This window comes from Carassius carassius, chromosome 47, assembly GCF_963082965.1.
Source record: "Carassius carassius chromosome 47, fCarCar2.1, whole genome shotgun sequence".
In the NCBI taxonomy this organism is placed as follows: Eukaryota; Metazoa; Chordata; class Actinopteri; order Cypriniformes; family Cyprinidae; genus Carassius; species Carassius carassius.
In genome coordinates this window covers 25,578,243-25,605,880 of record NC_081801.1, presented here as the reverse complement: position 1 = coordinate 25,605,880, position 27,638 = coordinate 25,578,243, and the positions used below count along the sequence as shown (strand labels likewise).

The window sequence follows — 27,638 nt, the reverse complement described above, 5'->3', positions numbered from 1 at the left end:
TCATTAACACATTTACTGCCACATACTGGCAGTTTAAGTATCGTCATAATTTTATATTACCATTTTAATAAAACATCCATTAAAAGGTGATAATTCCCTCCAAAATGAAAATTCTGTCATTAAAAATTCATGTCGATTTAACCCTGAATGGCATTTTTCTTTTGTGAAACAAAGAAATTTTAAAGAATGTTGGTAACTAAACTGGTTTCAGTCACTACTGACCTCCAAAAAAAAAAAAAAACTATTTTCTAATTATCTTCTTTTGCTTCATTCAGGTCTGAAACGAAATGTTAATAAGGTGAATAATTAGTGACAGATTTTTTATATCCGTTTAAAACCCATTCATCTCATGGCACTATTTATAAAAACTGTGGTGTAAATGCATTCATGCCACATCTGAGCTGCAATTAGCCAGCTGTGAATATATTGAAATATGGCTGTTGTAGCCTAACATTAATAAAAGTCTGTGTAATAAATTCTGTTGAATCAAAATATTTCTATATAAACAGCTCCTCAAAAGGCAGACAAAGAAACATGACTTCAAATTTAGATGTTTTTATTGCAAACCATATAAGAATATTAAATAATCACTAAAGAACAGGACAATAATTTATGCATTACATAAAAACCTCACGACACGATACTCCAGCCAAGAAATGTTAAGGAACGGGGGAATGAAACACTCCAATAAAAGAGAAATGACCCACAATCCCCAGCCTGGGGTGTCTCCAGCAGCTAGTCCTGACTGAACTCCTGTGTGTTCCTGATGCGTCTGAAGTGTCTGTGTTTGCAGAACCAAGCTCAAGATCAGTCCACTTCAGTCAGGCCACACGGCCGTCTGAACTCTTGTCCTCTCTCATGGATCCATTTGTTTGAAACTGCCAAATGAGAAGACTTGTAAATGAGAATTGGGGGAGGAATGGACATTTGATGCATTTAAAACAGCCTACTTCTTATGCCATGCTCACTTTGTTCTCTAAAAGCAGTAGTAGTAGATCTCTTTGAAGAACGTGGCATTTGTGCATTTTAAAAACTACACCAATCTGTAGCCTATTCACGGCAAGCAGCAGCAGTGTTTGAAGACTAAACTTCACACGAGTCTGTGTTTAGTCCACTTACCCCATTTACTGCCGACTAGAACCGGACAGGCTGCATGCCTGGTTCTGTAGTCTCCTTCTCCACTTCTGAACAGGTTGTACCAGAACACAGCCGTTCCCTACAGAAAGATGAGGATCCTTTTAGAACAAATGCTGCATCTGTCAAATAACTAATGGCAGCACTTTAGTTTAAAGGATTGATTCTCACTATCCACTAGCTGCGTATTAGCATGCATTAACGCCACTCAAATTAACAAAATGACTTGAATAAAGATGGATTCATTTTACAAAAACAAGACTGAATGAGAGAGTCAGTAAAGTGATCCGATCTTCCCATCTGTGCTCAATATTTAAGGCAAGGGAAATGTAACCATTATTCAGCAAAGTATTCTCCTCACTTCATGTTACAGTTGAATCACTGATGTCAGATGGACTATTCTTGACAGTGTAAGTTACTTGGCAGTCTCATGCCTCCCGGTTTTCATCCCCAAAAAAATCTTAAAGTTTTACAGGTTTGGAACGACATGATGGTAAGTGATTAATGACAACATTTTCATTTTGGGGTGGAGTAACCCTTTAAAACAGGTTTTATTAATTGTTTGTAATAAATGTTTGAAAAGGTTGTCCATACCTTTCTAGGCCAAATAGCAGCACCAAAATCAGGGAAAACCGTCGCCCCACCAGCCTCAACATCACTCATCTGTAACAAAGAAAGATTCAACATGCAGAAGTACAACATGATATGCCATCAGTTTCATATTTCTGTTGTGGAAAAATACTTAGTACTATATAATATAGAATATGGGTGAGATTTTTAATGCAAAAGATCTGCCCAAAATAAAGGCAAGTTAGAAACTAAAGTAATACTAAGAAGCCAATTTTCATCATTGTATTGTATTTTAGTGCATTTCTTTCTTTTTGTGTTTGTGTACATAGCATTACCCAGAAGTCATGCATGTTCGGTATGCTATATAACTATATAAAGGGAGTATTGCTTTTATTTTTATTATTTTGTATTTTAATGTGCTATGTAACAGTCTGGATTAAACATATCTGCTATTTAAAGATATTATAGTCACTAAATTTGCACGGTGGCCTTAAAAGTGCTGTGAAAGTGTAGTGCACTGATTCTCAAGTTTCCAGATGTTTCAGTTGTTCCTAAGTTTCCAGATTTTTTAAATACTTTTTACAACTCCTACAGACTTTTACAGGTCTATAAATCTCACTTTTAAAAACCGGCCCCCCTCATACATCCAGATTTTTTACAATCCTGGTTCTTCAATGCAAACAAGCAATATAATTCTTTTTTTTGAGCCATTTGGCTTCTTTTGCTGCGTGATCGGTCTTGCTGTCCCTGGTTTAGCACCACTGCTGTAGTGTGTAGTGTTCATGTGGATTCATATTACAAGACCTGATGCCAACACAAGAGCAATACCAGGCACCACAAGATACACATACTTACATAATTTAAAAAAGTAGCCACACGATTTCCAGTGCCTAATGATTTGAAAGCATCAGGTTCATCTTTCTATGAAGATAAAATTTTAGAGTAAAGACAGGCAGAGCGGCAGAAGCACAACACATGTACTTACGTAGTTCAGATAGGTGGCAAGTCTATTTCCATCAACCTTGAGGTTGCTGTCAAAAGGACGCTGCAACAGACGTTTGTAACTTTTAAACCAGATTGAAGTGTAGCAGGGGAATATCTCCGCCTCTGAGGCAACGTTACTTTATCTTCAATATGACAACATGAAAGCTGAGTGTCTGGTATCAAATCAATTTACAAATCATGTAAACTCAATGTAAAATAATCTTCTTCTGAGAATAGTTCAGCTCCAGTGGTTTATGTGGTACTTTCGTCAAAATCCAAATGTCTAATGCATTCCCATTAACATAAGAAATAAAAAATTCCTAAGACATTGTCAGGAAATGTATTACCACCAGCAATAAAAAGGTGCACTGTAAGCTGCCATTCCATCCTATTACTGTAGGGGGCGTTTACACAACATCATTTTGGACGTTCATTTATGCACAATTTGTTTTTTTTAATGATACCGTGTTATCGTTATCGTTTCTGCACAAACTACATAAATGTGAATTTTGTGTAAACCGTGACGTCATACACGTGCATAAAATGTGTCGAGTCTACAGGAATGAGTCTATGCGTAGTGTTTCTTTACAAAGTGACATCGCCATCTACTGACCTGGCATGAATACAGCGTTTTTAGTCGTTTCGTTGTGGATCCCTTTGAACGAGGATCATTTTGACGTTGTCGTTTGCATGCAAAACCTTTCTGTTTTCAGAACATAGATGTCGTGTAAACGCTTCCTTGGATACACTTTAAATGGGATTTTGCCATCAGGTGACACACTGTATTCCACATTAAGCATATTATTAAAAAGAATAAAACTTTCAATAAATATTCAGTAATTCTTTTTTTTTTTCTTTAGGCAAGTTTAGATTGACCATCTCAGTAGCTAATGATTATTTAGTTTATTTTGACATTAACCACATCCATGATTATGTTATTTGTCATAAATAATAAACCTTGTTAATAATAAACCGTATGTATCCGTGATTGGAAATGAACATTAGAACTAAAAACTTAAAGTATACACCTTAATTTCACTCTTAAGTCTTGAGTTAATTCTAATCTAACGCAATTCCTCCATCCGCTATAGGAATGGGTCTCATTAATTGTTTTATGGACAAAACTAGGATTAAGATGAGAAATGGATAGTGTGTGTCAACTGACAGCAAAAAAAGTCCCACTGATATACACATTTTCTTAACTATCACAGAAATATAAATAGGACATTGCATTGTTTTTAATGAAAACAATCTCTTATATTTCTTCATGCACATGCCACTGTTCTTGCACAAAGGTCTTACCCTTGAGAAATCATAATGTGGTTCATATTGGCCTCCAACGCCATAGTTAGCCACCTAAGATTCAACAGAAGTTATAAGAAAACCCTTTTCAATCTAACTCTGTATCAGAATCACAGCAAAGACAATTCACTGTTCACATAAGCATTGTGTGCAAATTTAACCATGCGAGTAAACAATCTGGAACTTCGTTTTAAGAACCATTCTCACTATTACCTAGCATGCTCATTACTAGCACATTAGCTATTTATTAGTACTTATAAAGCACATATTAATGCCTTATTCTACATGATCATATTGTAGACCCCTTAATCCACCTCATACCTAAACTCACAACTGCATTACTAACAAGTGATATGCAGCAAATTAGGAGTTTATTGAGGCTAATGTCATAGTTAATGGTTATTAATAGTGAGAACTGGACCTTAAAATAAAGTGTGACCAAATATGATCGCTGTTATTTTAACGTGTATTATTCTTTATGTACTATTCCATGTTATATCATAATATGCAAAACTGTCTCTAAAGTCTTTTATATATTATAATATCAACTTGTAAGAATGTAAATCAAGTGAACATGTAACAATTTGTTGTTTGGAATTCAAACAAAGTACTGCACAACAGATATTTACTGTTAAATTTAGAACATAACTTAAGGAATAATCACAAATAATTTTCTTTTAAGTTTTAATAAAAAATTTAAAAATCATAAATTATATATTATGATATATGATATGATCTCATATGTGACGTATATATGATGTGAGATATATGATATGTGACGTGATATGATATATGATACGATATGTGATGTGTGATATATGATATATGATATGATATATTATACGTGATGTGATATGTGATGTGATATGGGACTGAAGCCTATGGAGAGCACAGAGTGTGTGATATGGTATGTGTGATATGATACGAAATGATATATGATATGATATGTGATGTGTGATATATGATATGATATATTATACGTGATGTGATATGTGATGTGATATGGGACTGAAGCCTATGGAGAGCACAGAGTGTGTGATAGGGTATGTGTGATATGATACGAAATTATATATGATCTATATGGTATGGTGTGAGACTGAAGCCTATGGAGAGCACAGAGTGTGTGTGATATGTTATGTGTGATATGATACAAAATGATATATGATATGATATGTGATGTGTGATATATGATATGATATATTATAAGTGATGTGATATGTGATGTGATATGGGACTGAAGCCTATGGAGAGCACAGAGTGTGTGATAGGGTATGTGTGATATGATACGAAATGATATATGATATGATATATATGGTATATGGTATATGATATCGTGTGAGACTGAAGCCTATGGAGAGCACAGAGTGTGTGTCATATGTTATGTGTGATATGATACGATATGATATATGATATGATATGATATATATGGTATATGGTATATGATATCGTGTGAGACTGAAGCCTATGGAGAGCACAGAGTGTGTGTGATATGTTATGTGTGATATGATACGATATGATATATGATATGATATATGTGGTATATGGTATATGATATCGTGTGAGACTGAAGCCTATGGAGAGCACAGAGTGTGTGTCATATGTTATGTGTGATATGATACGATATGATATATGATATGATATGATATATATGGTATATGGTACATGATATGGTGCGAGACTGAAGCCTATGGAGAGCACAGATCGTGTGTGTGATGTTCTGGAGTTTTTAGGATGAGTGACCTGTAGAAGTTCTGCTGTGTTTACAGATAATCCAGTGACATCTTCTATTCTCTGATTGACCCGAGCGATCACTGGATCATCTTCCTCTTCTAACCACGCGCTGCAGACACACCAGAGGACAAGAAGATCACCACCACACAGGAAATGGGCAGAATTCTGTTTAACAGCTGTCTCCCAATATCAAATTAGTTACACTTATTAATGTATTGCCCGGGGGGGAAATCTAAGAATGAAAGATTTTTTATTACAGTAAAGGTACGTACTGTATATCATAATATACTTTTGTAATGAATATCTAGTTTATTCACGCAAATCACATGATCAAGAGTGATGCTGTTCTGAATATCAAAAATTAAGCAGGAGATTTCCACCAATATTCACTCAAATATATCTACTGTGATATGCTTTGTATTGAAAAGTGAACACTTTTCTATTGTCATACCGTCCAGCCCCAGTCAACTTATGTTCTATACAAGCAAGACATGAATACTATTAAATGAACTGATGTATATGAGCTCACCTTTTGGAAACTCTGTAATGGGCGACCGTCAGAACACCTGTGTTTGGGTCTCTGACTGTGGCTCTAGCAAGCTACACAGAACAACTCAGAATTAGCTTTGCATTCACATTCAGATTTTAAACAAGTGATGTGTCAATGGCAAAAAAACACTTACTGTCACTAATGCAATGACCAACTCTTACCAGCCAATCCAACACTGATGCACAGAACCAAGTCCTGCCCTACATCCAGAGGCGGCCTTACCTATGTTTCACCCGTTTCAATTGAAACGGGCCCCGCCCTCCAAGGGGGCCCCCAACAGAACAGGAAAATCCCATTCATTTTCTCCCTAGGATATTGATTTTCAGACATAATGTCTAAAGTGGTCTCCAACACGTCGCTCGCGAGAGTAGCTCGTGACCTGATTGGAGGTAGCTCGAGGGCCGTTCAATATCGCGTCTTTTGCACGCTCAAGTTCATTATTTCAAATAATTGAAGCGACGCGCTCATTTTTTTCCAGGCGCAACAAGTCAACATGAAGGATGGGGGTGCACCCAAACTACGGGTGTTTTTTCTAAATAAATCTTCTAGCAGAGCTACAGCAAAGCGTTTTTCGGTGGTGGAAATCCATTAGCTATTAAAACTTCTCTGTCGTTGTGGAGAGCGCATGGTGCATAGCAACGACAGACGCCACGGGAACCGAATTTTACTATTAATAATAAAAGATAAGCTAATAATGTGCATTGTAAATGTCAGTATTTTGTCTTTTTTTGAATCATTCTTTCTATAAAAATGATTTAAAGGCTGAAATATGCGAGGTTTATCTTTTTATAAAAACTTTTTTGTCAAAACTTTATTTGAACGTGTACATGTTAGATAACATGTTGCAAGACACTCCTTTCAAATTTGGCCATCATTTTTAATGTTACTATTTTAATGTTCATGTAAACAAAAAGTGCATATTGATGGTAAGTTTATTTGTTATTTGGTTTTCTACATAAAACTTGGTGAATTGATTTTATTGTGTAGTATTAGTACTTTTTGAACAGGATTATGTGATAACCATGCTCATTTTGGTCACTATAATTATGAAATTACATTTTCATACCATTTTATCTCTAGTTATGATGCACTATAAAAATCAACAATAATTATGTGTTTTTACAGTATAATATTTTGATATATATAGCCTATGTCAATTAAGGGGGACATATATAGGCCTACAATAACTCTTTTAGGTCTAAAACAGTTAGCATAGTTGTTAATATGAGAGTTATGAGACATTATTTAAGAGATTTAATTATTGCATGAGTAGCTCTCGGCCACTTTCATTTTTAAAAAGTAGCTCTCAAATGATCTTCTAAAATGAGTGAGCCACAAATCCGTGAGTACATTTTACAAACCCGTGGGAACGGATTGCGAAAGCGTGGGCACGGTTTATGAATTCGTGGGTACAGATTTCAGAAACTGCAGGCACTGTTTACAAATCTGAGAGCGCGGGTTAGAAACTCGTGGGTACGGTTTATTAATCCGTGGGCACGATTTGTTAAACCGAGGGAACAGTTTGAGAATTCGTGAGTACGGTTTAGGGCGCACGGATTGCCAAAACCGTCGTCACGGATTTTTTAAAAATTATTTTTACTTACACAGGTGACTTCCCGGGCTCCGTAATACGGCAAGTTGAGGGGATGTTTGAGCTGTTTTTTTTTTTTTTTTTTAAGTCAGCCCAGACAGCTGAAAATATAGCTACTGCGCAAATCAAATAAGCAGTGATGTTGCCCTGCGTGAAAGGGCGAGGCTTATTCCAACGTAAAACGCTGTATTGTATATAGTTTATATAAAGCTGCCTTTTAATGAAGCTGAAAGTGCGAGTAATAAAATAATATGATGCAAACCAACAGGAATCCTTGCTTTTTCTGCTCTATTATGTTTACATTTTATGTGGGCAGGGCCCCATATTAGTTATTGAAACGGGCCCCCAGATGCTTAAGGCCGCCCCTGCCTACATCTTTTCTTTTTTTTGATAACATGAACATGAATAAATCTTGAAAAAGTCTCTCAGATTCATCCATCAACTCCACATTTCTATGAAGCAAGCCTATTAGAATTCATTTTTAGTTCCTTATTATGGAGCCTGTAATTATTATTTTTTTTTTTTTCACCACATCTATACTAGGAAGGGATGCATCGAAATTAAAATTCTGGAAATTAAAATTCCCAAATGCCATTTTTGGCAGTCGAAATTTCGGTGCATGTCTAATACGAAACCGGTTTCTTCAAATTAGCGTCTTTGAAAGCAGTGACTGTCAGATACTTGCAAAACATTAAAACAAATAACTCAAGAACAAAAGATTTAGCAGAGTGCAGACATAAAAGTAAAAACCACATTAACTTGCATTTGATGTGAAACAAAAGCTTTCTTATTCACAATTCCAAATAAAAGCACAGATAGGCCTTTGTGGTATGTGTGATTTTTTTTTTAGGGGAAATTAACCCGTTATGAAAAAATAAATAAAACTCATTTTAGGGTGATTTACTCCTTTAAGCTAGTCAAATTCATCTATATACTGTCTATTGTAGCTTATATACTGTCCATGGTTAATATATGGATATAGATATGTATAGTGTTCCTGTGGTTTAGTGGTAGAGCATTGTGTTAGCAACTCAAAAGGTTGTGAGTTCGATTCCAAGGGAACACATGTTAAGTAAAAACATGTCAGCCTGAATGCACTGTAAGTCACTTTGGATAAAAGCATCTACTGAAATGCATACATTTTAAAATATATAGATTCATGTCTATATATATGGTCTATATAGATTTCATATATGTCATATAGACTGTCCGTGGTCTGTATATTCAATTCAATTCAAATTTATCTGTATAGCACTTTTCCCAATACACATTATTTCAAAGCAGCTTTACAGAAAATGCACATATGGACAGTATATAGTGTCATGCTAATATACGGTCCACATAGATGCATTTAGATGTCATAAAGACATCTATATGTGTCTATATGAATCTATATACGGTCTAGGGACTATGTATGGACCGTATATAGACTCATGCCTATATTGTGTCCATCTGCACACTCACATTGGGTTTGGCCAGCTCCTTGATCTTCTCGATCTCTTCATCGGAGAGGGCGTCCAGAAAGCGTACGATATGAGGACTGTCCCACTCGTCCTCCTCCTTCATGGGTTGGAGCAGCAGACGCGGGTTCCCGTTACCATCCTGATAGCGGCAGAACAGCCGGCTACGCCTCTTTGGAGTCTGTTGGGAAATTAAGAGGAGAAAAAAAAAACTTCTATAGCTTTTTTATGACGACCTACTGCTATTTAAAATGAATTTGTTTTTAAACTGAGATTTAGATCAAGACTGGATGATTATAATTCTGTGTGGAATGACACTGAATAACTATTCTAAAACAAACTAAATAAATAATGTTAAAGTTAACTAAATAAACATTAAAATACACAAGGATTTGAAACTACAGCCACAAGACTTGTGTGTTAGCTGGATAGAATCGAAATCGTGGTCCCCTTCATATTGTGTGCATAATATACATACTGCATGGATATTGTTTGTAATTAGTTTGGAATAATTAAGATTTTTTTTCATGCTTTTGAAAGATGTCCCTCATGCTCACTAAGGGTGTATTTATATGTTCAAAAATACAGTAAACACTGAAATGTTGTAGAAAACAGTTGTGAATATTGTCATATCTGTATATATTTTCTAATTATGCTGTTAATATCTGTTAATTGAGGCAGTCCCTCATTTTTTTCTTTTTTCTTCCCGTTTCTTTTCTTTGTGTAATTGTGTGTATTTTTATGTTCTATGGTAGTTACCTTTATTTAGTTGTGTTTGTAACTTTAGTAACTGTTAAACTCTAAAACTTTAAATAAAAAATAAAAAAACTGAAATATTGTGAAATAATTTTAATTGAAAAACAATTGCTGTATTTTCAGCATCATTCCTCCGGTTATACAAGATCTTCAGAAAACAATAATATGATGATTTACTGCTCAGTTGTTATTAATTATTATTGGTGCTCAAGTATTATGGTTCTTATTGTTATTGGTGTTAAAAACAGCTTTTGCTGCTTAATATATTTGTGGAAACTGTGATAAGTTTTTTTTTTTCAGGATTCTTTGATTAGAACATTCAAACAGCATTTGCTTAAAATCCTTGCATTGTTATAAATTACTAAATGTCACTTTTGGTCAGTTTAATGCATCCTGTTTAATGCAAAACTGTACTTACCCCAAACCAGTAGTTTATTAAAGTTTACACAAATATATAAAGCAGAATAAACTGTTTTCAACATTAATAATAATCAGAAATGTTTCTTGAGCAGTAAATCATCATATTATTCTGATTTCTGAAGATCATGTGACACTGAAGACTGGAGGAATGATGCTGAAAATACAACTGCGCATGACAGAAATACATTACACTTTAACACAGATCTACACAAATTCAAATTTGTAATAATATTTCACAATATTACTGTTTTTACTGTATTTTTAAAATCAAAGGAAAAAAAGAGCATATGCAGCAGCATAAAACATAAAAGTTTAAAACATGAGACGCTGTAAATGATTCAAAGGCTTACAAAGGGAGAAGAGCAAATAATTCCTCCATGGTGTATAATGGACATGAGCTGTGCTCACCATTTTGACTCCCTCTCCCCTGCAGAGGGCCTCGTACACCTCTCTCTCGGGCAGGTAGTCTTTGGGCCGCTCATACGTGTCCAGCTGAATGGGCCTCTCGTCCGCGGGCTCCTGCTGGCTCCGACCCCGGTCCCTCAGCTCCTTAGACAGCAGCCGCTCGAAGTAGCGCAGGTTTGCTCCTGCCCTCTGGTGGCTGGGATCTGCAGGTACACACAGCACAGGACACGCCACGCTCCAGAAACACAGCCAAAAAAACCGCATCAGGTATGTTTCAGATTCAATGTAATACATATAAGAGTTTCGTGTGGCTATTACATTTCCTAATGATCATCTAGGTGACAATTTGCTGTTCAAACAGAGAGAAACGGCGTACCGATGGCCACCAAGCGCCGGGTGAGTTCGATGGCTCGTGGCAGGTCACCCATCTGATAGACGGAGTAACTCAGATAATCTAAGATATCAGCTTTGGCCGTCTTGGCGTCTTCTCCCGAGTCCATCTGTCTGAGCGCTTGCTGCATCCACAGCACTGAGTGATAATAGTCATTCTCGTTGTAGGCCAGTTTGCCCATGTCGAAGCAGTCATCCACTGTCAGCTCAGCGTTGTAGCGCACCCCTGCGGACACAATGTTACGTCGTTTACCACAGGTTTCGGTGAAAGCACGCTGTATGATTTATGACTGCTGCTTGATCCCAGCTATTAGCCACATCACACTGACAGATTCCAGCGCTCATTAATCTCAGACGGGCAATAAAATTGATTTAGGTTTTTTATATATCCTACATAATTTCTTGTTTTAAATATTACTTGGAAGCTGGGTTTGGTTTCTTAAGAACCTGGGCATCATTCTGGACTGTGACCTTAGTTTTAACTCTCATTTTAATCAAGTTTGTCAAATTTAATTCTTTGTATACGGGCTTGCCTAAGGCTTCTATAATAAAGTTACAACTAAAACAAAATGCAGCAGCCAGAGTGCTAATGAAACCGAGCAGATTACACTGGTTTTAATGGAACTGCATTGGTTACCAGTCCATCAAAGAACTGATGTTACGGTTATTTTATTGGTTTATAAAACACTGCACCTCTATACATTTCATACTGTCTATATGAGATATGTAAGATCCTCTAGTGCTAGTCTTCCAGCACAATATTCAGTAAATCATAAACATTCTGGAGGCGCTTTTTTTAAACATTATGCTGCAAAAAATGTGGAATTGTACCAACTGAAGTAAAAGAAGCTGTTTATTTATAAAAACAAAAAACCACGAGTCAAGACATACATTTTTAAAGTTACTTATCAGTATAACAATGAGGTGTGAAGTCAGCTTTTATGTTTTATTTTACCTTCTGATTCTTTTATCATTGTTTTATTATTTATATTGATATTGAGGTCAAACTTTATGCTTTGTTTTAAATTTTGAACCTTTATAGTGCTTGATTTTATGCTTGTGAAGCACCTGGAGTTGTATTTTTTGTATGAAAAGTGCTATGCTAATAAATGTTTATTATATTATTATTAATTTATTTATTTATTTATTTCAAGCAATGAACATTTTTTTCAGAAATTTTTAAGTTTATATATATATATATATAAATAAAAGTTTTTGAGTTTAGTGTCAGTTTATTTAATGTTAGTATTAACAAAATAAGTTTAAAAGGAAATATTGCAAGAGGAAGGGAAATTTATGATTAAAAAAATCACAAGGGCAGTTTGACATATTACAAAAATGTACACCGATCAATAGTGTATAATAAATATTGCAATTTCAAAGACGCAATCCAAATTTCGTGACAATACACCAATTTGTTCACAAAATACGACATTTTATAACAAAAAAAAATTAGTATGGTTCACATCGTTTAGATATTATAAGCAGAAATAGCCATTTTTCATATCTCCTGACCACTAGGCCAAAGGTCATGGTTATTATAGCATACCCAAAGTATGATCTTGCTTTAAAAAAATAATGCATTAATCTAATCAACTAGAATTAGATCACTTTTTTGTCAGCATGGTCTGAAGATGATCTGGTTAGATTTTAGCTAAATTGATTTTAACAATTCCTTTTTTTGCAGGTTAGAAGTATACATGCTTAGGCATAGTGACACTAATAATGGCGTCGGTCTACAAACTTTGGTCAATAAAAAAAAAAAAAATACGCCACTTCGCCTATCTGGCAATAATTTGGGATTAGGCCTAATGAAAGAGGACAGCCATGAGACACGTCTGAAGTGATGGAGAGATAACACCTCTACATCATTATTTGTGTTGCACCATCCTACAGAACACAGTTCACTGCTCATGCCATCACGCACAACTGAACTTTGCAAAACAGCTAGGGACCAACCAACCAGATATGGGCTTTTCATTCTGACAGTGAAGAATGAAAGAAGTGTACTGATGCGGTGACTTGCTGCCAAGCAAAAGAAATGCTTTCTGTTAATACGGTAGAGCAGAGCTCATTCAAGGCCATGCTGCAAACATTTGTCAAGCAGTATGAGCTGCCAGGTCCGATATTCTTCTGGAAGACCGCAGATCATGCAGTCAGTGACCGCACATTATGTCAGCAAAGAGTGGACAGGGGAATCGAAACACTTACAAACTAGTGATGCGCGGCTTATCTCATAACCCGCGGGATTTTAAAAATGCATTTATGTTGCATGGAATTTAGTGGTGAAAATTTTGATTCTTTCAAGAGATTCGTGGTTTTCAGTTCGTTCACCAAAACGATTCGTTCACTGATTCGTTCAGTGACCATTTCTTCGTACTTCACAAATACGCCAGCAGGTGGCGAAAAAGAGTGTCTTATGTGTTATGTCTAAAGTCAACGAACGTATTTACTTGGCACAAAATCTGATTTGGCTTTATTAAAGTGTGTGCATGATCGCATTAATTAAACAGTATAAATTGTTCAGATTAACAAAGCACGAGGGACTTATGTTCTGTATTCTAAATATGAAAACAAGCGTATGTGCACCAATAACTGCGCTTTGTATCTGCTGATTGCTGATCGAGATTTACATGCTTGGCAGACGGACCCTGTATACTCTCATTCATTTCATTCACGATAGAGATGTATCGGTTTATTCAACTCGTTCATGAACGAGAAGATCGTATTCGTTCACTACATTCAACAAATCACTTGCTCCGTCACATCTTGAGTAACTCTTTGACAGGATGAAACCGTTCGCAGAGCGGTTCACGAGCTGCGCATGCGCTGCTGTAGGAGGAACTTCAGTGAATGAGAAATATGAGTCTTGTCTATGGTCAGTGGATTACGTGAATTAGAACGATTCGTTCACCTAAAAGATTTGTTCACGAACTAACCATCATAGTGCAATTACCTATAGCCTATATTAAATGTGGAATATATATTTTCATATATTATTAGGTTCTTTGATAAGGTTGCAATACGAAGGTCTCAGTAGCAACTTAACTTCAGTGATGTCCCCGATGCATGGGGCAGGTCAAGAAATTTGACTTTATTTGCGGGGCGGGCCAAATAATTTCAGAAAAGCGGGACCCGTAGGTTGAAAAAACCTGACCCGTGCATCACTATTACAAACAATTTATGTATAAGGCTGGCAGCTTCATAACTGCTCTACCATTCTCGATCTCGAACAAGCAAATCACCAAAGGGCATTCTGGGTTGAGCGAGCAGAGCGAAGTCTTCAGAAAAGATAGGCCCTCTTAAAGGGATACTCCACACCAAAATGAAAATTTTTTCATTAATCACTTACCTCCCAGTTCGTTCCAAACCCGTAAAAGCTTAGTTCATCTTCGGAACACAATTTAAGATCATTTGGATGAAAACCGGGAGGCTTGAGACTGTCCCATAGACTGCCAAATAAATAACAGTGTCAAGGTCCAGAAAAGTATGAAAGACATCGTCAGAATACTCCATCTGCCATCAGTCATCCATCTGTAACGTTATGAATCAACGTCAATACTTTTTTTGTACCCAAAGAAAACAAAAATAACTACTTTATTCAACAATTCCTCTCCTCCGTTTCTCTCCAAATCATTATAGCACCATTTTGGAGAATATGAGCTGAACGCAGACAGTCACAAGCCTCCCGGTTTTCATCCAAAATATCTTAAATTGTGTTCCGAAGACGAACGAAGCTATTATGGGTTGGAATGACATGGGGGTAAGAGATTAATGACAAAAATTTCATTTTGGGGTGGAGTGTCCCTTTAAGGAAATATTATCACTCAGCTCACATGATCATCTATTGGCCCAACCCATTGATGCTTGGCCCCTAATTACCTGGGGGGTATTCCAGAAAGCAGGGTTAACTTACCGTGAACTAAAACCTGAACTCTCGGTTGATTAACCCCAAACCTTGCTTACTCGAGGTATGTGGTTCCAAAAACTCGTCCGGGAGTAAGTTAATTCAACTCAGAGTATGTTCCTGGTTAAGACTCAAGACATTCTCAACAGAGCGACGAGTCACTATAGAAATGGACACTAAGAAAAAGCGCGCCATGCTGTTTCTTTCTTCTTCTTTTGTTAATTAGTTGTTTACATGCTTAGAGCATATCGCCACCTAATTGATGGCTGTGCAATCATTTTTATTTTTTTTCATTTAATCTTTAATACTTGAGAATGTGAATTATATTGTTTGTTTTATGCTAATTATACATTAAGTCATATCAGATATGTATTTTGATTTAGAATTTAGACATTATATTACATATTCTAATATTATATAATGTTGTGCGGTATCTGTCACGCCCACTGAAGGCTCGCTGAAGTGAACTAATCCTGGAACATAACCTGCTCTGGAGCAGGTTATGTTCAGAGAGTGAGTTGCTATGACAACTAACATAACCTGAAAGTCACCTCCGTTTTTGGAACCGAAAGTTGAGGTTATCCATTTACTTACTCTTAAACATACCCGGGTATGTCACATAACCTGCTTTCTGGAATACCCCCCTGATCAAGGTAACCTTCCAAATTCAAAATGACAAAAAAAATAAAAAGAAATTCTAAATTAAGCACATGCAACAAAAAAAAAACACTATTTAAGTCTCAGAAAGCCACTGATAATAAGGGTGCAATTGAAAGGGTTGCATTGAATGACAGTCTCAGTTTATCACGGAGTCTTTAACTGAAGGACTCAAAATGAAAAAAGAAGTGTGAAAAGAGGAGTTACCGGAGTGCTGCCTCTGACCTGGGAGTTTGCCTTTGGAGAAACTTTCAGAGTCCAGTTTATACGTGTCCTGCAGACGCAAAAGTGCTTTGGCTGCTCCCTTCTCGTCTTCCTCATCAGGGAAATACTGTCTGTGCACAGACATGTTCGATATGAAGCCTTCGGAAGAAAAGAAAGATAAGAGCTTTTTATCACACATGACTTAAGGCATGAGAATCCCTGATTATAAAGACACAGCGCTTCGTAATGCATGATTCTCATTGGATAACAGCAGTATCATATGTTTAAATATTTCTGAATAATCAAAGTTTAACTCCCTTTAAGTCTCTATGCATTTTATAGGCATGCATGTATTTGATAAAAATAAATGAGTAAATAATCTGCATCAAGCTGGGATCCTGATAATTTCCAGTGACAGTGACTGTATCATCCCTTGCATGATTTCCATTTAAGTGGAAACATTCTCAAGAACTCCACGTGGCAACAGTTGCAACACATGTTCGCACAAGTTCACATTAGGGAATGAAAATACATGAGTGTCTGCGATAACTACACACACTGAATTCAATTTTATTTGCATAACACTTTACACAACGTTTGAGATTTTCTAATATGGGACTTTGGTCTTAAGTCACTGGGGTATATTTGTAGCAACAGCCAAAAAAGCATGACGATTGGTGATATAGTGTACCATCTGACGGGTCCTGCAGCACCAGACTCTCTAAGTCAGACCACTCAGTGTTGAGTCTCTTCATCAGCTTGTAAGCGTTCACCGGGTGAGCCAGGAAGCCTTCAGGGTCCGACGTGGATGCATGTGTCAACATATCCAGTTTATTAGCCCAGCTGAAGCCAGAAGACACACAAAAACACACACAGATGAGTCACTGGTTCATGTACAGTCAGATATTCTAGTGAGAGACTCACTCACCTCTTCACAGCTTCAAGTTTCAACTCTTCTGCTTCAATGTATTCCTTCAGGGATTGGACGAGCTCCCTCTCTGCAAATATCAGGTCTGTCATTTGGCCTATGAAAGGAGAAGGCATAAAACAAAATGACAAAGAAACCTAAAAAGCACATCTATTCAAGTTGTACAGCCCTTCAGCAAAGACAGTCATAGTATTTGAATAAATAATGAAAAAACTATCCCTTTAACTGAATTGATTGACAGCTCCAGCAATTACAAAGGCAGCATTCTTATATCATTTAATCACCATCTAAATACCAGAAGCTGACCGTTCAGGCACTGGTTTAACTAGTAGAAAATGAGTCGTTCTGGAAGCTCAGGTTCAATAAAAGCTGTTTCTGGACTAATGAGGGATTTCACTACAAATCAACCTATACACTGTTTACTTACAGCGGTCTCTGCACACTGAACAGCAGAACAGAATGACTTTATTCAGAATTTTACCGATTGACGTGAAGATTTCGGCTTGCACGGGAGAAGAGAAGGACGACAGAGTCAACAGAGTTAACACCAGAAATGTTGCCATTGTCGAGCAAAGCCTACAAGGAAACCAAACAGCATTTTAGAAATGTGCAGATATACTTTATATCACACTGGAGTTAACCAAAGGCTTTAATTGAAGGTTGCACAGGTTGTTAAAAATAGATTTTTATGCACCAATTCTGTGCATAAGTGTGTGTAAAGCATGCTTAAAACTGAGGACAAACACTGAATACTGAGCCAAGTCAGGTCTTTGGTGCTTAACCGCTAATGGCTCAAGAAACAGCTGCAGAGCTTTTATTGCTGGCAAAAACAAGAGTACGAGTACAAAAGATATACTGTACACTGCCGGTCAAAAGTTTGAGAACAAAAAATATTGTAATCTTTGTTCATCAAGGCTGCATTTATTTGAACGAAAATGCAGGGGAAAAAATATCATTGCCATTTAAATTAACAGTTTTCTATTTGAACATACTATTGAAGTGTAATTTATTTCTGTGATGCACAGCTGTATTTTCAGCATCATTTCTCCAGTCTTCAGTGTCACATGATCTTCAGAGATCAGAATAATATGAGGATTTATTACCAATGTTGGAAACTTCATATAGCTTCATATTGTTTTGGAACCAGTGATTGTTTTTTCAGGATTTTTTTGATGAATATAAAGTTCAAACAAACAGCCTTCATTTAAAATAGAAACCTCTAATGGCTGATGAAAATTCAACTTTGCATCATAGAAAAAAAAATATATATATATATATATATATTTTAAAGTATATTAAAATAAAAACCCATTATTTTGATCAAAAATACAGAAACAAAAACCATAATATTGTGAAATAATTACGATTTGATTAAACAAATGCAGCCTTGATGAGCAGAACACTAAATGCATTATACATTTTACATATTTTTTTTTATTTTTTTATGATCTTTCAAAAACACAGTGGAGAACATGTATGTTCTTAAATTTTTAAGATGTAATTTTCTGGGGTGAGCATCTACTGCTGACTTTATAATCGTAAAAGTGTAAGTGGATTTCGTCATAGCCACAAACAGCAAACTCTTTGGTATACATGTGAGGGTGGGAACTTACTAAGTTTGTAGCTAATGACCGGTCATTACCGTCAGAGTGTCAGAACGAACGGTTTAACTGGGCGTGGGTGAAACTGGATGACCTTAAATTGGAAACCACACAGAATCCACAAGTCTGTTAAAATAGGTCACCATTTAAAGACCTCACCATTCAATTTGAGTCGGATTCAGAAAGTCATGACCAGTTTTTTTTTTTAATCTAGCAAATCTAAAGTGCTGATTTTCAGTGAATTAAAGTGGCTTGTGCAAGCTTCTGTGTAAAGATTCTGTAATATAGTTCTACTTTCTGAAATAGAAATACAGTAAGTGAGCATATGATCATCATGCAATCAGAGCTATATTATGGATGGAGCCACAGTTATCAATGAATATATTTTTCTCCACCTCTATAAGAGTGTGTGACTTTGTTAGTGGTTTACAATGCAAGCACTTAGCCGTATAATTCGTTAAACAATCACACATGGTCCGAGAACATCTGGAGTTCAGACCAACTCTGGCTTTGCTCTCAGTGTAATGTAAACTCAGCAGCATCTGACTCTCTTCTGCTGCTCTTTATACGCTGATGGTCTTCTTAAAGGTTTAGAATGGTGACCGGTCACTGGACGAGGCTGTGTGAAAACAGGGCTCATTCAAACTCTTCCAGTGATCGGTCTGTCCATCTGAATAGAGTTAAGAAATCAGTCGAACTTTCACATCACTGTGCATCAAGAGAGCAAAGCTAAACTGATCAAATATTTTAACTTGAGGCATATATCATAAGTTTATTGCTAAAAAAAAAAAAATACCAAAAGACTAACATTAAGAGCAATCCAACACAACCTCTCAAATGTTTCTGAAGTGAGCGCATGAGAGAGAACTCTAGAAAATTCCAGAAACGTTCTGTGTCCAGCCCAAGAGGATCTGTGCCTGTAGCTTTCAACAGCTGGAGAACATCAGCAAACTTTATAGAATATAAAACTCTAATAAAGCAATGCATATCTTCAGACACTGATGTATGCATGCTGTTATAAACGAACTAAATAATACTCGGTAATATTAGACTCGTGACAGCAGGTAAAGGAGGTAAAAACGGAATTAAATAAAGCAATAAATAAAAACAGTATGATATATATTTCACACACTTGTGCCAAAAAAATCAGAAATTAATCTAAAACAAACAGCTAGTATATAAAACACATTTAAAACCATACTAAACTTAGAAACAATATAAACGTAGCTATGCTTATTTTGAATACAGTTTTTACGCGATCAAAAACGCTATTTTACAGCTTCAGTCTTAATATTATTAATAATAACATCAGCTGATATTCTGTACTTTTAAACGTGAACGCACAGCAAGCATCTCAATGGAAGAATCTGCACAACGACGTCAGTGTAAGAAACAATGTAGCGCTTAGAGTTCTTTAAAGGTCAAAGGTAAAGTTATTATGTTGCTGTCGCATGGAACGCAGAACCGTTACAAATCAAACAGTCGGTTCAAATGGTTGAAATGTAACCGCGCTTACCTCTGTTTGAGTGGGAAGAGTGGCCGTGTTGAAGGAACAGCTCTACTGGATCAGTTTGATAGAGTCTCCTTCGCTTTATCTCAGCTGTTTGCAGTGATTTTTCGCTGCCACGTACAGAAGAGCCTCGAACACTTTCCACTCGCGCTCACAATCCTTCTAATAAACGCGCACTCGCATTCCCGAGCTCCATGATGAGCGCCTATATCAGGAAAAACACGTAACATACAGCCTTTAACGGCGTCAGATATTGCATAATTCTCGAGGTACAATCCATCTGTATATTAAAAGGCCATTACTCTTTAATGGCATAACAACAGAACACCGTGTAAACGCAATGAAGGATACTCGATAATCGTCCTGCGTCACATATAAAGCCCTGAATATATGAAAGATCGTTCTGGCAGAACTCAGTGTTTAGATCCTCTTATGTTCAAAAAATAAAATACTGGTTGCTGGATTTCATTATTTTAGAGGGTTCCTTCCCTTAAAGTCCAAGCTCGTTACGAGACTAAATATCAGGCGATACACGATGATTTACGGTAAAGCGAAACCTGATGGACTGCACGTTCTCATTTGACTGGGAGCTCTGCTGCATCGTTCAGTAATGACTAATGGAAATAAGAATTATACAGGAGAACAACATGTACAAGTTGTCATAAATACAGGGGAATATACTTAGTGCTTGTTTGCATTAATTCTGTACAAATCCTACAAATTGTTTGGAATCTTATGAGGCCGTTCCCACAAAAACATGTTTTTTTAAGATGGTCACTTTTTAAATTATTATATCTTGACAGTTTGGAGTAGTCACAATGATGATATCCTCACCCAGTGGTATCAATTATGACATCAATTTGACGTAAAATATTAGTTAAGACTTGATCAAGATGCTGTAACATCCCATTTACAAGGGAATGGAGACGTCACGTCGGTGACCGACGAAATTGGGATCCCTACCAAAGCGCCATGGGTGTTGCCCCTTCCAGTGCCCTGTGCGAGCTGCATGTGCTCCTATTAGGTGTAGGCCGGGGCTCGGAACAAGTAGCTCCACTTACCATTGTCAAAGCACTACCTCACTGGGTGAGATTGGATAACACTGGGAAAAGTGTTAGAGGTCGCCCAGCCCGCAGCTCTGCAAATATCTGTCAGCGAGGCGCCAAGAGCCAGCGCCCAGGAGGATGCAACATTTCTAGTTGAGTGAGTGTGCAACCTGAGCGGGCAGGGCACACCCTGTGCCTGATAAGCCAGGGTTATGGCATCCACTATCCAGTGGGGCATCCTCTGCTTAGAGACGGCTTTCCCCTTCTGCCGGCCTCCGTAACAGACAAAGAGCTGGTCTGAGGTCCTGAAGCTTTGTGTCTGGTCTACGTAGCATCTCAATGCTCGGACGGGACAGAGCAAAGCCAGGGCTGGGTCTGCCTCCTCCAGGGGCAGTACTTGCAGGTGTGGCAGGATGGATTGTGGTTGGATTCAGTCCCTCCTCCCCATTTAGTTAGATTGGCTTTATCCGTTCTAGCCGGTTTACGATTGGCTCGTGGTGGCCAATCAAGTCAGGAGGAGCATGTTATAGCTCGAACGTAACCCCGGGTAGAGCGTGACGCGGAAGGCTCGTGTAGTTTGGGTTCACCCAGTTTTTGGTGGTGTCACAATTCCTTGCTTTGTTGCGGCTACCCCGTTTTCCACCGGCTTGAACGGAATAACATGTTATTGTTGACTCGCGCACGGCGCATTCCTGCGAGATTCATGTGTCAGCGTGCTGTTGCTCAGGTAAGTAGTTTTACGTTCGGGCTATGTGGTTGCCTTATTTGGGTGGTAGTTTAATAGAACTATTATTGTGTGTTCTTAGGGATAGCTACCATCTCAAGGAAGCGTTTGCGGCCTGCCTTGGGGCAACTGCTGCTTTGTTTTGCGCTATGAATGCACGTCTCTTCTAAGTGCGGAATTTTGCTTCGCCGAGTCCGAGTTAATGGACTGAGTTCATCTTCCAAACAAGGAAATCGCCTCATTGGCCACTTGTGTGGCCGACTGAGTATCTGCCCTCATTCAGTTATTCACGGATGAATGTGTTTGTTACGTGATTTAATTGTGATCGTTTGAGTGGGTTGTGCGTCCTTGTTTCTTAAACGATTATTTCGTTTGTCTCGTTTGTTTGCTTATTTCATTTACCAGTCTTACTGTTTTTGCAACGTTATTTCATTTGTTGTTTTTTTTTGTTTATTCATTTATCAGTATTTTGTTTTTGTGAAATTTAATTTGTTCTTTTGTTTATTCAATTACTAGTATTCGGTTTTTGTGAATTTATTTCATTCGCCCCTTTTTGTTTATTTATTTATCAGTGTTCTGTGTTTGCAAAGTTAGTTAGTCCATTTATTAGCATTATTGTTTTGCAATATTATTTTTTTCCTTGGTTAATTTCATTGATCAGCATTACTGTTGTTTGGTAACATTATTTAATCTTCTTTGTTGTTTGTTTACTTACTTTATCAGTACTGCTGTTGTTGGTAAAGTTATTTTGTTTTTGTCATTGTGGTGATAGTTTGGTTTGAAATTATGAATTGTAGTTAACTTTTGTTTATTCTGTCCTTGTTATATGTTTGAGGAGCTGAGTGCTGACGGTGGGGACGGTCGCTCGAGGTGGTGGGCTCTCTCTTTGGTGTGTAGTGTGGGTACCCTCACAGTGTGATTATTGCGGTGCTGGTTGTGTGATTGTGCACATGCGTTGGGGTGGGTTATCTGGATACTTCTGCCCGAGTCGCTGGACGCCCACCAGTAAGCCTCAAGCTTGGTTTTGTGAGTGTGCGAGAGACTCCTTGTCAGTACACTGACTCGCCCCTCTCAGATGCTACTTATTATTGTGTTTTATTGATGAAGATGAATAGTTAAATCCAGTGGATTGTGAATTTAGATATGTTGTGATATAGGCCTATTATTAATTCTCCCCCAGAGTATAGTGTTTTAGGAATGTGCTGACGTCAGCTTTCAGAGTGTTTACTACGTTTTGCTGTGAATTTGCTGTGAATTTGATTAATAAAATTTGTATTTTTTTGGTATGGAACCACTTCTCTGTTTGTTCAATGCCCGAACCTGATGGCCTAAGTTTATAGAAACCTTGGTGGTTACTTACAGTTCCCCGGGTTAGATCTCGGGGTGGCGTAGTCGAATTACATTACTGCCGCTGCTACACAGGTTCACCTCTTGGTCTTTTGAAGGGTGTAGTGGGAACCTTGAACACGTAGCCAGGCCAAAACTCTAGGCACGAATCATTGACCCAAACTGCATGCAGGTCCCCTACCCTCTTGATGGAGGCCAGTGCAAGCAGGAGTAGTTTTCAATGAAAGAAACTTGAGCTCAGCTGAATGCAGAATCTTCATCGGACAGCCCTCTGATGCGGAGATCGACATCTGGTCGGGGGGAGGTCCACTGGATACCGCTGGTACGCTCTTTGAAGAGTTCTGCGTTCTCACTGTAATCCTCAAACCACCCGCGCTACTGCCGGAAGTGTAGTTCAAAGCAGACACAGTTGAGCAGAACGATACTAATGCTCGGCTCCGAAGCAAAAAGCTGGTATGCATTGCACCTGCTGCCTTCTTAAACTCACGCTGTGATCAGCCGCAGCTGGATGCAATAATTGCATGCCAATGTGCAATGGCTCATTTAGTTTACACTTGAAGTAGATTGGTCTATCGAAGCGATATCCCAATTTCGTTGGTCACCGACGTGACGTTGAGAGTGACCAACTGAAAGGGAACGTAATTTTTTTAATTCAGATTGGATGGCAGTTTCTTTAAGTGGTTATTGGGTGAAAATAGGAAGTTAGTCCCACACTGAAATTAGCTGAATGTGTATGTAGGCCAATATGTTTAAAGTTCAGTCATGTCATGTTAAGTTTTGAGGTCATTTTGATGTTCATTTTTTACCTGTTAAATTTTTTATGTCATTTCAACACCAGTTGCCCACTGGGCAGAAAGAACACTTTTCTCCATAGAAATTGGAAGTAAACAGCCATATCCATAGGTTTATCTCCAATGAAGAGAAGTGTACAGGAGCAATTTTTCTCTCAATGGGTACATACGATTTCTTGACAAAAATGTAAAAATTACTGTGATTTTTTTTTTTATTTTTATCATAATAATGTAATATTTTATAATAAAGTCTTAGACATTTGTAATGATTTATAGTTAAAGGCCCCTGTATGTTAACAGGGTTAACAAGTGTAAATTTACAGCATAACTCTCAATTTTATCATTTTTAAAACATCATAAGTTGTTTCTAAGAACAAGAGGCAGAATCACCCTACAATCTAGATAATGGCAAATAGTTTTTGTTTAGTTTTTCTCATCAACTTAGTCTTTTCTCTGCTTGTGTTCTACATCGCATTTTTTTTTTTGTTTTTTTTTGCTTTTGTATTAATGTAATGGTGTGCGGTCCAGTTACCAGCGTGACGCTACAACAGGTAGTAGTAATGGCTATGGTTTACTTAAGTACCTGTCAGAGCCCATACTTCTTTACTTTAACTTGAGTAAAAAAGTATAAGTGCAGTCAGGATTTTTACCAGTCTTTTTAAACCTGAGTATCTGTACTGTACTTCTATTTGAATGAAGAATGTGTGTACTTTTGCATTCTATGGAAGATTGAAAGTGTGTAGAACTTTTGATTATCCGCTAGCAGTGTTGGGGGTAATGCATTACAAGTAATGTGAGTTACGTAATCAGATAACTTTTTTCAAGTAACTAGTAAAGTAATACATTACTTTTTAATTTGCAAGAAAATATCTGAGTTACTTTTTCAAAAAAGTAACGCCAGTTACTTTATTTTTCCATTTATTGACTGACAAGTCTCCTGTCCCCATATTGGGAGAAATCGGAAGTTCAGAGGCATTGTGTGTGCTGTGTGAACATGATGTAGTTCTAGACTAAATGTGCATTAAAGGGTTAGTTCATCGAAAAATCAAAATTATGTTATTAATAACTCACCCTCATGTCGTTCCTCTTTCGTTTATCTTTGGAACACAGTTTAAGATATTTTAGATTTAGTCCGAGAGTTCTCAGGCCCTCCATTGAAGCTGTGTGTACGGTATACTGTCCATGTCCAGAAAGGTAAGAAAAACATCATCAAAGTAGTCCATGTGACATCAGAGGGTCAGTTAGAATTTTTTGAAGTATCGAAAATACATTTTGGTCCAAAAATAACAAACTACGACTTTATTCAGCATTGTCTTCTCTTCCGTGTCTGTTGTGAGAGAGAGTTCAAAACAAAGCTGTTTGTGATATCCGGTTTCGCGAACGAATCACTTGATGTAACCGGATCTTTTTGAACCAGTTCACCAAATTGAACTGAATCATTTTAAACGGTTCGCGTCTCCAATACACATTAATCCACAAATGACTTAAGCTGTTAACTTTTTTAATCCTGGCTGACACTCCCTCTGAGTTAAAATAAACCAATATCCCAGAGATATTCATTTACTTAAACAATACACTGACTGAACTGCTGTGAAGAGAGAACTGAAGATGAACACCGAGCCGAGCCAGATAATGAACAAAAGATTGACTCATCGGTTTTCGGATCACCAGTAGTTCCCTTTCGAAAGCTTCAGTCGACGCTGCGCTGCTCAGCGCATTGGGAAACGTCTTATTCGTGACCAGCTGTGAAAAATGTGTGTAACACGTCAATAGAATTGACCCGGTGGTAATATAGCCTCGGTTGATGACATCATCGGGGCGCGCGCCCGCAACACGGGCCTATAAATAGATACGCCACAGGTGCATCCACAGGTCTTTTGTCTTCAGATCATTCTGTGCATGTGTGCGTCAGTAAGATTCTTTTCGTCAGAACTTCGTAGGATGAGCCAACGAAACGGTAAGTGTTGTGTTCCTCCATACTCTCGTCTTATGTATAAGCTGGATACACATGATTACTGTTTTGTTTTTTTAGGGAAAGAGCACGCGGTTCTGGCTTTAGAGACGGGCTAGTGCGAGCATTGTGAACTGCTCTCAGTGAAGATGCTTCGTGCTCATCTGAGCTATTTTCAGACCGTACCCACCTTTTCATCGAAGGGCTCTTGTGCGGATCTGCGTGACGAGCGAGCGACGGCTCATCCCTTTTGCTTGCGGTATCATCGGATTCACGCATCCTCTCTCATGATCTTGAAGCGTGCTCTGGTGTTTCTTCAGTTCACGAGGAGGATTATATATCTCTTGGGTTTTCGGGCCATGAGCAGCCCGCCTATGAGCATTCCTCTCGTTAGAGGTTACTTGCGCAGTGGACAGGTTGCAGCTTGATTGGCCACACGAACAAGAGACCCCCAAACGTAGTAAGCTGGAGGATAGGTTTCTGACCTCCATGATGAGCTGTCGAAGTCATGGAGCAAACCTTATACTTCCTGCATCTTTGGGCCCTCGACGTTGATGTATCGTGGATGCAAAGTCGCGGGGGTATTCGGAGATGCCTCGGGTTGTAGCTATCTCTCACCCGAATCTGCATCCTTGGTCTGCAAACCTACTCTCCCCACTAAGCCAAGCTGCAGGTCAGGCTGGTGCTGCGCTGCACACTATGGCAGTGTTACAGGCATACCAGCCTGATCTGTTGAAGGCAATCTCTGGGGAAGAGCGCTGTACACCACATTACACGGTGCCCGTCTCTCCTCAGTACCCTCAGGAGATCGGTCTGCCAACCTGGCTGGTGTTCCAGGGTACAGCGATCTCCAGTGAAGCGCTTCTCTCAGTTACTGCCCGGTAACGTAGCGGTGCTAGGAGGCTTGCTACCTCTACGGAGGTCTCTAGAGTAGCTAGTACGATCGTCCCCTGCCGGTCCGCCACTTCAGGGCACCGAACTAGTGGCTCTAGGCGCACTGAGCTTCGTCGAGCCACAGATTTGTCTCCCTGTGCGACTAAGCAAACGGCCCGTGCCTTCGGCCGTTCTATGTAACAGCTTTAGTCAGCATGGGGAGACATCTGTGGCTTAATTTGACAGGCATTGAAGAGGCATTTGTCAGTTCCTCCCTTGCTGCACTCAAGGGGAGGGACCTTCGGCACCGCATTGCACAGTGCCCATTTCTTTCAGTGCCTTCAGGAGATCGTTCTGCCAACCCTGTTGATGTTTCAGGGCACAGCAATCTCCGGCGAGCGATTCTTTCAGTTACCGCCTGGAAACTAGCGGTGCTGAGAGGCTCGCTACCTCTACGGAGGTCTTTAGAGCAGCTAGTACAGTTGTCCCCTGCCGGTCCGCCGCTTCAGGGCACTGAGCTAGTGGCTCTGGGCACACGAGGAAGTGGTCGCTACCTCTACGGAGGTCTCTAGAGCAGCTAGTACGGTCGTCCCCTGCCGGTCCGCCGCTTCAGGGCACCGAACTAGTAGCTCTAGGCGCACTAAGCTTCGTCAAGCCACAGATTTGTCTCCCTGTGCGACTAAGCAAACGGCTCGTGCCTTCGGCCATTCTATGTAACAGCTTTAGTCATTCAGAACGCAGCAATCTCCGGCGAGCAAATCTCTCAGTTACCGCCTGGAAACTAGCGGTGCTGAGAGGCTCGCTAC

The 27,638-nt window shown here is 38.4% G+C and overlaps 1 protein-coding gene across 7 annotated transcripts; it reads right to left on the bottom strand.

The window, feature by feature from the left end:
• Nucleotides 1–528: 528 nt before the first annotated feature.
• On the bottom strand, nucleotides 529–20,384 carry p4ha2 (procollagen-proline, 2-oxoglutarate 4-dioxygenase (proline 4-hydroxylase), alpha polypeptide 2). Of its 7 annotated transcripts, none has more exons than XM_059542904.1 (16): nucleotides 19,399–19,559; nucleotides 17,471–17,565; nucleotides 16,990–17,086; nucleotides 16,753–16,904; nucleotides 16,083–16,220; nucleotides 11,280–11,519; nucleotides 10,907–11,106; nucleotides 9,327–9,503; nucleotides 6,251–6,321; nucleotides 5,731–5,830; nucleotides 3,991–4,044; nucleotides 2,690–2,749; nucleotides 2,560–2,625; nucleotides 1,729–1,797; nucleotides 1,120–1,216; nucleotides 529–878 (listed from the first exon to the last, which is right to left on the bottom strand). In XM_059542904.1, exons 1-16 carry the CDS (start codon nucleotides 19,446–19,448, stop codon nucleotides 808–810), a joined length of 1,737 nt encoding a protein of 578 aa, XP_059398887.1. In that variant the 5' UTR covers nucleotides 19,449–19,559; the 3' UTR covers nucleotides 529–807. The 7 variants fall into 7 exon arrangements, with proteins under 7 accessions (XP_059398887.1, XP_059398886.1, XP_059398882.1 ...); XM_059542903.1 differs by lacking the exon at nucleotides 2,690–2,749 and adding an exon at nucleotides 18,603–18,684 and having other exon boundaries at nucleotides 16,065–16,220; nucleotides 19,399–19,558; XM_059542899.1 differs by lacking the exon at nucleotides 2,560–2,625 and having other exon boundaries at nucleotides 16,065–16,220.
• Nucleotides 20,385–27,638: the final 7,254 nt, after the last annotated feature.

Bases quoted from the DNA above. Each gene is read 5' to 3' on its own strand.
- p4ha2 (XM_059542904.1), bottom strand. From the start codon at position 19,448: ATGCGCTCACTTCAGAAACATTTGAGAGGTTGTGTTGGATTGCTCTTA. The intron at 17,566-19,398 runs GTTAGTCTTTTG...GTTTCCTTGTAG, and splicing joins TGTGTTGGATTGCTCTTAAT to GCTTTGCTCGACAATGGCAA. The intron at 16,905-16,989 runs GTGAGTGAGTCT...TTCTGGCTTCAG, and splicing joins AAACTTGAAGCTGTGAAGAG to CTGGGCTAATAAACTGGATA.